Genomic DNA, 9,670 nt, shown 5'->3' on the forward strand with positions numbered 1-9,670 from the left:
AATTGTGATAATCCTATTAAAATATTTGTAATTGAATTATTCTCGATGTACATATTTGCTATATGATAATAATTATTTTTAATCATATGTTTCATACAAATTTGACCTGAGTGAGAGAGAGAGAGAGAGAGAGAGAGAGAGAGAGAGAGAGAGAGAGAGGAGCCAAAGTCATCCATTTGGTGTGGGAGCATGTACCTACCCTGCACCCACTACTCTACTCCTTTCTGATAAGAGATTGACATGCTTGATAGATAGGATCATGTGGTGGGCCATTCTCCCATATCACTTTTTTTTTCTTTTCTTTCTAACTAAAAATGTTACTAAGTAAATACAGGACACAATTCCTCCCTTTAGACTGAATTTACCTAAGAAGATCGAAAGGATTATTCCCCTCTAGAAAAAACCAATATACCTATTAGTTCTAGCATAAATAATCAATCAATTTTTTAAATATTTAAATTTAATCTTTATCTAGAAATTGATTTATAAAGATATAATAAATATATATTGGATAACCAATTGAGATTTAAATAAATTAATGAGTGTATTATCTCATTGACTCAGGTTGTAATTAATGATCCGAGAGCTGATATTAACCTCGCATGTCACTTGGCTTTTCTCCTTTCGTATATTAGATTAATGGCCAGCCGACGCGGAGGGTATTACAAATTTTCATTTTATAGGGGTGCGAGTGTAATTTCCTATCCGTACCTCTATGAATTTAAGCTATAGTTCAGGGGTATTTGTGCCAAATTCTCGACCTTCTTCTTGGGCTCCTCTTCGCCAATTACCTAAGTTCCTACCTCTCTCTCTAGCGGGCGTGGCGGTGGTGAAGATGGTGGAGCCCATTCGCTGCCCCTCGCCTCGCTCCCGTTGGGGTCTCTGTTGTTGGTTCTTAATGGGTTTTGTCCGCTAACGATCTTGGAGAGACAGAAAAGAAGCCTTCTTTTCCTCTAAATCCGCTGCTTGGAAGCCGAACCCAATAAGAAGAGTCGACTTCATCATCTCGTTCTCCAGATCTGAGGTCGCCGGACAACCGAACGCCCAAGGCTGGAGTGATCTGAAGGTCTCTTCTTTTCGTTATGTAATGCGTCGGGTTTGGCGTGATTCTGTGTGGCGCTCTCTTCTGGGATCCCTCCCGCTCCGGTGCGGACGCCTGATGAAAAGACGTGCGTTTTAAGATTGGTGCGGAGATCGCGTGGTTGTTAGCTGGTTTCTTTTCTTCGATTTCGTGCTTGAAAGGGTGTTGGATTGTGATTCTGCGACCTTTTTCTTCGGCCCGGCGGTTGAGAGCTGAATTTGTCCAATAAGTGGCAGATCTTTTCCGAGTTTAGTTTCTGCCTTTGGGTTCGTCTCACCTACTTATCGCCCATCTTAATTGAAATGATTGAAGAAGTCAAAGCGTGATTTGTTTGCACCTTGTTGGCAATTAAGTTTCTAAGCTTATTCTAGATGAGAAAGTTCGACTTTTGTTGGAGTCTTCCATGATTACTGTAGTTGCTGCTGTTTTGTGACTCTTTTTCTAGTAAATGACGTGATTTATGTGAATTCTTGTGATTCAGGGGAGGAAAAATTGCTTCTTTTGCTTGTTGGATACAAATTGATTTAGGATAGATGTCACGAACTCGGAGGCGAGCCTGGATGAGATGAGGGATGTTAGCGGCCTTGATGAACATACTGAAGGCCTGCTGGCAACCGGCGGTGGGTGGACATGTCCACACAGGCTCCGATGTTGTAGGCCGGCAGGATGGTCTTCTATGGTACAAGGACAGTGGCCAGCACATAAACGGGGAGTTCTCCATGGCTGTCATCCAAGCAAACAGCTTGCTTGAGGACCAGAGCCAGATCGAATCTGGACCACTGAGCTTGCTTGATTCAGGGCCTTATGGTACCTTTGTCGGTGTATATGATGGTCATGGGGGCCCTGAAACCTCCTGTTATATCAATAATCATCTTTTTCAGCATCTTAAGCGTAAGTGTTTAATTTGGAATGACCGTGCTTAGGACTTGCAACTTCCATTAACTTATGTTGTTTACAAACTTAATGGTTGGTACGACAAGTTCTCTAAGATAGAAATCTATTTTGTTCATTTGATAAATCAATTATCTTGATATTTTTGAGCTAACTAGCTCAATACAATTTGACTTGGATGGCACTCGTAGTTTCGGAAAAAATTTTCAGCAGTATAACATTAGTGGACATGAGAACCTGTGTGATATAACATTAGTTTGTCCTATGCAACTTTGTGAAGCTTGTATGTTCTCCATGCAGTGCCTTGGTCACCATTAGATATATCTGTTATATCGCTGAAGTCTAGGATATTAATTTATTAGTTGACCGTGAGAAAAAGTTATGTAAACACCAAACTTATATTTTTCTTCTTTTAACTGTATATAAAACATAACACACATCACATCTCAAACCAAAGCATTTCTGCTCACTGAAAGAATATATAAGATTAAATTGTTCTTTTTGCAGGATTTGCAGCTGAACAGCAGTCCATGTCAGCTGAAGTAATACGGAAGGCATACCAAGCTACTGAAGAAGGTTTTCTCTCTCTGGTTACCAAGCAATGGCCTATAAAGCCTCAGATTGCAGCTGTAGGCTCATGCTGTCTTGTTGGTGTAATCAGTGGTGGTTTGATATATACAGCTAATCTCGGGGACTCCCGTGTTGTTCTTGGGAAACTTGTTAAAGCAACTGGCAAAGTTTTGGCTGTCCAGTTATCAGCAGAACACAATGCTGGAATTGAATCTGTGAGACAAGAGTTGCAGTCAATGCACCCAGAAGATAATCAAGTTGTTGTTTTGAAGCATAATGTTTGGAGGGTGAAGGGTCTAATCCAGGTGCTTAAAGCTTAAAACTTATCTATTGGTTCATTTACAAAAGAATAATAAACCAAGTTTCATAATACTTGGCAATTTATGCTTCTCCATATTTTCCATATATTCTTGTAACTTGTAAGTATATAAAAGGTCACCTTTCTTATGTTCTATTGGTGCTTCTAGCTTGCAAACAGCAAAGTACCATGCATTTTATTCATTCTTCTTTATACTTCTTCCATCATTTTCAGTCAATCTCCTGTCCAGTCACTATATTATACCAGTGGGTGTACTGGTTCTGCTTTCATAACCAACTAAATTTTTGCTAATCTGATTGTTCACTTGCATTTAAATTGAGATGGTCTTTTGTAAATGTATAATTAAGTGGATGACATAGAGTGGTAGGTTTGGCAGTAGCGGAGGAAGCAGTGGTTGAACCATTGGTTGTATCATTATTTAATTGTACAAGTGCAGGATTTTTTAGTAGTAACACTGCTCTGAAATGATCATTTTACATTCTGTACTAAAGATGCATTTACATTGTAGGTTTGCTTTTTTATTTCACCTTAATCTATTTGACAATATTTGGACTGAAGATTTCAGGCACCATTTGAGTTAAAAACTTGCATATTCGGCAATGTTACACCAGTCATGAATTGCAACAACTACAAGAAAGCTTTTTCTCTGAAAAGCTTTTTTCAGTGGATCTGATTGTTATGAAGTCAAATGTACTTGGGGACAAATAAAGAGCATCTGCATATACTTCATTTAGATAGTAGCTTTTCTCCTTCTTGATGATTTTATCTCAGTCAAATAAAGAGCATCCAAGTTGATACATTGCTAATTCAAGAGGGTTTAATTTTTTATTAAGTGAGAAATCAAAAGAGGTAAATCACGATTTAGCCAGCATAGAGGAAATAGGAAATGACTTGGTAGTCCAGTCTTAATTGAGGATGTGGCTCTCAAATGGGAACTGGCAGATGGGATAAATTTTTCATATTTTTATTTTTTTACATCTTTTTGTATGGTAAAATAAGACTTTTTGAGTACCTCAATGCCCTATACAAATTTTTTCTTTTTAATTCTGTAAATAACACTTTGTTGACTTGTTTGTGTTAGATGCATATGCCATCACATGGTTTTTGATATTTTAACTATTCGGTCCACATGACCTACTCAGGACTCGGGCCCTTTTTGGTTAGGTTGGTTTAACCGCAACTAACTAGCTACTTCATTCTTTGATGTTCTTATCCTGGATTTTCTGTCAATTTCTTTTTTACTTTTTGTTCTTTCTCTCAATTAGTTTGGTGGACTTGTTGCTCATGTCTTTGAGGACAAATCTTTTGTGTGATGATAAGTTTCTTTTTTGTTTCTTATGACCTAGGTAGCAATGATTCCAGTCACGGAAATGATATTTCGATTTGCAGGGGTAGGCCTGAGGACATTGACCTAGCCAAACAACATTGTTTTTCTTTTTTTCCCCCTCTAATGATTTTCCTGATACTAACAATACTTATTTTTTGAGTTCATTATGCTCCAGACTTGGTTTATTTATGGGAAAAGGAACTTTTTAGCTTGTCCTCGTCAAGTATTCAATCTGAACCTTGCTTGTTCTTGTTTGGTTCTTTGAAAGTACCTGACATATTCTTCCATCAAACCTTCGTAGTCTACAATGGTAACATACAAATGCAGGTAGTGTCATTAATTGGTACTATCTCTTTCATATGTACTGTTGTCATCATAAATAAGAATACTAATGATAATGTATGGCCTTTTAACAAGATATGTGAGATTTTCTATTGCTTTTGGATTTGCAATATGCTAAATGATGAATCTGAAAATGCTCTAGCTTGCAGGATCTGGGTTTCTAGTAGCCTTAGTGATGAACTGTGATGTTACTCTTTTTTTGGCATTACTTTAGACAGTTTTTCTACCAAAACTTCACTTAATCAAACACACCCCACTGCTTATATCAGTTATATTAAGTAAATTTTCCAGCCATCTCCTGTTTTCCACTGATTTCATGCCACATCTTACAGGTTCATGTGCAATACACACTGTTTGATATCTAGATTTAGCTTTTCTTTTTTCTCTATGTTGGCTTTTATTCAGTGAGTACAGATATCTGCTACAGATCACTAGGTCGATTGGCGATGTATACCTAAAGAAGGCAGAATTTAACCGGGAGCCACTGTATGCAAAGTTTCGTCTTCGTGAGCCTTTCAAAAAGCCTATACTCAGTGCAGAACCATCGATTTCTGTGCAACCAATGCAACCACAGGATCTGTTTCTTATATTTGCATCTGATGGGCTCTGGGAGCATCTTAGCAACCAAGAAGCTGTGGATATTGTTCATAGCAATCCTCACAGTGTACGTGTTTGATCTCATAGTAATTGCCAATTTCCTTATAAGGACATTTTTATCTAGTCATCTCATTCTGCATTAGTATGATATACTGTGTTGCTTCTTTTTAAATATCATTTGCCACAAGACGCAGTCTTGCAAACCTGCTTGTCTTTGATGTGTGGCTCATCAGACCACAATTTGCTGCTCTTCTGCAGGGGATTGCTCGTCGGTTGATCAAAGCTGCACTCCGAGAAGCAGCAAAGAAGCGGGAGATGAGATACTCCGATCTCAACAAGATCGATCGTGGGGTTCGCCGCCACTTCCATGACGACATAACGGTCATCGTAGTCTTCCTCAATGCTGACCTTGTAAGCGGGGCCAGCTCACTCAAGGGCCCCACTCTGTCGATGAGAGGGGGTGGGATCAACTTGCCTGCCCACTCTCTTGCCCCTTGTACAACACCCACAGGGCCCTGTGCCACCTGATGGAGCCACCCTACTTCTTGTTGCTGCTGAGGTTGTTGCCTCATCTTCAACAACACCTCCAATGTCATCGTAGCGACCGAGAGAAGAGCAGCGCCAGTCTTAGCTCAAAACGTCTCCTGGTTCAAATGGTTCCTTTTTGTAGTATCTTCAAGAGAATGATGACTCCGTGTTGGGAAATACTGGGAGAAACTGGCCGTTTGTACCAAGTAAAAACTGAGGCCAAAACGTTGTCGATATCTCATCGTCCTATCAAATGCTCATTTTCCTTGTGTTCCTGGTAAACATCCGAGAAAAATTCACTGGGATGAAGAACAAAAGATTGGAATATCAATAACTATTTTTATAGATGACAAATGAGGATTACTCGAAATCTGCAGCACAAACTAAGCAAAAATTACTATTGAGAACCTTTTTTCAGGTCGGGTAGTTTCTCCATGAATCCTGTGTCTCACGCAATTTAATGTAGTCATTTTCCTACTAGCACAGTGATCCTCAATTTAGTCACATGGTAAGAGGGGCAAAAGGTTGAATTGACTTATAAAGGATTTGGTAAGACTATTATAATTAGCTTGAACTTTAGCATTGAGAGTTATTGATTCAAGCTCAGTAAGTTATATTCTATTACGTAGGATCCGACAAATGTCCTGCAACGCCATCACTACTAGCTCGCCTTTTATCTCCTTCAATAAGTCTTGAAAGATCTCACTCAATATTGTTGGTAAGGTTTGGACCCACGTAACCTCACTAGCTCTCCTTTACCTCCTTCAGTAAGTCTGGAAAGATCTCAGTCAATATTGTTGGTAAGCTTTGGCCCTATGTAACCTCTGCAACTAGTAACAGAACAATTGCCAGCAACACGCCACAGAAAGGTTAAAACAAGAGGGAGGGAGAAAGAAAACAACAGCAGTAACATCCGATGGACTAATGGCAAGAATCAACCAAATTGACTCCTAAGTTTGAGAGAGGTTTCTCATGGTATTAAGATCAAGTAGGAAAACGTACACGGAAACCAAACAGTTTGCATCATGAAAAATAGAATTGTCGATCTGAAGAACAACCACAGAGTTATACTAACGTTAAAGGAAGAAATTACAACCTTCGATAGTCTATAATGTTTCCACCAGCTTCTTCCATCTTGTCCTCAAGTTCATAACACACCTACACATCAAATCAAGGTCAGTAAGCTCATTCATCATGTGGACCATGGAATGATTGAACAATTGAACCACGACTACAAAGAGGTCCCATGTTGGTCCAACTTCTTACACGATGTAGCATGTTTTGAAGTATCATTTCTAACTCAGAAGTTCACCTCCATCTTAGAAGAAATAAAGATAAAAACTCCTTAGTCACTCCTCTAAAGTCAATGGGGATATTGAGATCTACTTGCAAGGCTTCTTGCATGTATTGTAATGTCATCTCTGTAGTAAGATTGGGCAAACGAGAGCATTTCTGTTAACGACCGTCGATGGATCAGACTGAGTAGAAATGAAGCTATTCCAGAAAAGGCAGACGAGTCACCTGGGAAATGATCCAGAGTAATAAGGCCTCTTCACATCTTCCCTTGTAAACATGTCATGACCACAGATTTCACAGTGGTAACATCCATGAGCTACAAAGAGACATATATAATATGAATAATCAAGTTAGTTTGCAAACAGAAACTTCTGACTGATATTGTCATACAAAAATCAAACGCTGAAGGAAACATATTAAACACCAAGACCTGTGGAATTTTATTCGGCCTAGTAGTTTGCAAAGGATGCAGATATTTTCTTGAGTATAGCATTCAGACTTTCAACCCACCCCAGCAAGTTCTAAATTAATACTAGACACCGGTCTAAGAATATCTATGGAATCAGTACCATACATGAAAATATCCTGATAGCTAGAACAACAAGAAAAGAACTATTATGAGCAACAATATGACAAACCCTTAATTTCCTTTTTCTATTTTTATATCAAATAAAGCACTGGAAATTGATCCCATATTTGTTAAGCCATGGATACCACGACATCCTCTGCCATCCAAGCACTAGTCTTGACTCCAACACCATGATCTGGATAAAATAAAAACTAACTGATTAACACTTCGAACATGATTTGGTAAGCCTTGTAATATGAATTATCACCTTTGTTCTCATGGTCTCATCTAATAACTGATGTGCAAATGTTAAAAATTCAAAACGAAAAGCGCATACTGAGGATAATTGAAAACTCAAGGGAAAAATAGAGCATCCTGTAATAATTTCAAGTGGAAATAAAATGCTACAAACTAGTGGAAAGCACCTAAGAATATAAGCAAAGAACTAAAGTAAAGAAGGAAAAACGTTGTAGCAAGTAACAGCTTCTTGGATAGTATGATGGTACCTTACATTGAAGGATAACCAAAAGCCAGATCTCCAGGCAAAAAACTAACTGGATGACTAAACATAGATCAGGACTCATCAGCAATTCCTTGGCATACTTTTTTGGAGGAGGTAAATGCTTTAATTGTTGATGTTGAATGACTTACATTGAGAATAAAAACAGAAGGAATAGCTAACCACTTCAAGAAGAGTTTCCCCAATACAAAATAATACTAATAGAGAGATTCATCGCCATTAAATTCGACAAAAAGAAAAATAACAAGAACCCAGAAAGATAGTGCCACATGTTAAATGGTCAGGATCAACCAAGGATAATTTTGATTGTATGTTGGGCAATTATAGCAGATAGAGACATTGCAATCATTAAGAAAAATATGATGTATATGGAAAATAGAAAAGGCACATGACCATCCAGAATAGAAGGCACAAAGCAGATTGATTATACAGGCAATTAAGACATCCAAATAGAGAAATAGTTTCTTTTTATGAATAAAGAATGAAATAAAACATGAAGAAACACTGCCCTTCTTGCAAATAGATGCCCGGAAGGAAAGATTGCAGAGAAAAATTTGCAAGTAATTAATAATAAAAATCAGGTTTCTATGAGACTCATGTTTGTCTAAGACTATATGACAAATCCTGGTGTCTTGCAAACAGACATCTTTTTCTACCTATAACAGCAATACAACACGTGGATACCATGTGCAACAATCATGTTCCTCCAAGCTAAGACATGTGGTTCTATGCTAAAAAAATGAGTAGCTAATAGAACTCATCTGGATAGAACTAGCATCATCTCTCCATAACCAATCACTTAAAGAAATATAGGATTGCAACGAAAGCTACATGGATCTGATCCCCACTTCACCAATTACTCGTTTAACTTCATACTTCAGCCAACTCGAACTCATATGAACACTAATATCTTAAAAATATCCCAAAGCCATACTTAAATAACAAACAGAACTCAACTTACAGAAAGAGTGCAAACCAAGGGAAGATGAGGGAAAAGAAAAAAAAAGGGAAGGAATCTAAAATGAAGAATACAACACATATTGGATGTTAGATTACCCCTACCTACTCTTTATGTAGACCAGATATGGGCAGAGTCAAGACGGAGCTACAATAATCCAAACTGATTTTTTTTTTTTATTACTCACATTTAGCTAACAACTCTATCACTTTTTGCAGCTCTTAAAATTTAATAATAGTAAATCAAGAAGGAGCTATAATAACCCAAACTGATTCTTTTTTTATTGCTCACACTTAGCTAACAACCCTATCACATTTTGCAGCTCTTAAAATTTAATAATGGTAAATAACGAAAACATGACGTGCAAAACAAGAGGTAGCAGAGAACTACATCCTACCTGAAAAGACATAGTTACTCCAGAAGAAAACAAAGATCACAGGAATTATGAACTGAAGACTTACATACACAACAACATAAGCAAAGAATCATCCCACAACAATATTGCTTGTATAACCAGAAAATAAAATTTAACTAAATGAGCAGTTGTGATGCACAAAGTATCACCTACACAACCTAGAGCTCCTCAAAAGCCCTAGTGAAGTTTGATGAACTCTTCCTACTTTTTTTCCCTTCTTGATATCAGAGGTACATTTACATAATATCACAAGGTCTG

The 9,670-nt window shown here is 37.8% G+C and overlaps 1 protein-coding gene across 4 annotated transcripts; it reads left to right on the top strand.

The window, feature by feature from the left end:
* The first annotated feature begins 853 nt into the window (after positions 1 to 853).
* On the top strand, positions 854 to 5,937 carry LOC103998741 (probable protein phosphatase 2C 60). 4 transcript variants are annotated; one of them, XM_009420317.3, is made up of 5 exons: positions 854 to 1,328; positions 1,563 to 1,972; positions 2,480 to 2,847; positions 4,958 to 5,194; positions 5,386 to 5,937. In XM_009420317.3, the coding sequence occupies exons 2-5, from the start codon at positions 1,654 to 1,656 to the stop codon at positions 5,653 to 5,655; spliced, it is 1,194 nt and encodes a 397-aa protein (XP_009418592.2). In that variant the 5' UTR covers positions 854 to 1,328; positions 1,563 to 1,653; the 3' UTR covers positions 5,656 to 5,937. The 4 variants fall into 4 exon arrangements, with proteins under 4 accessions (XP_009418592.2, XP_065043646.1, XP_009418609.2 ...); XM_065187574.1 differs by having other exon boundaries at positions 854 to 1,169; XM_009420334.3 differs by having other exon boundaries at positions 854 to 1,066.
* The last annotated feature ends 3,733 nt before the right edge of the window (positions 5,938 to 9,670 follow it).

The sequence above is a fragment of the Musa acuminata genome, chromosome BXJ1-1, assembly GCF_036884655.1.
Source record: "Musa acuminata AAA Group cultivar baxijiao chromosome BXJ1-1, Cavendish_Baxijiao_AAA, whole genome shotgun sequence".
Classification (NCBI taxonomy): domain Eukaryota; kingdom Viridiplantae; phylum Streptophyta; class Magnoliopsida; order Zingiberales; family Musaceae; genus Musa; species Musa acuminata.

Bases quoted from the DNA above. Each gene is read 5' to 3' on its own strand.
- LOC103998741 (XM_009420317.3), top strand. From the start codon at position 1,654: ATGTTAGCGGCCTTGATGAACATACTGAAGGCCTGCTGGCAACCGGCG. The intron at 1,973-2,479 runs GTAAGTGTTTAA...TTCTTTTTGCAG, and splicing joins TCTTTTTCAGCATCTTAAGC to GATTTGCAGCTGAACAGCAG. The intron at 5,195-5,385 runs GTACGTGTTTGA...GCTCTTCTGCAG, and splicing joins TTCATAGCAATCCTCACAGT to GGGATTGCTCGTCGGTTGAT.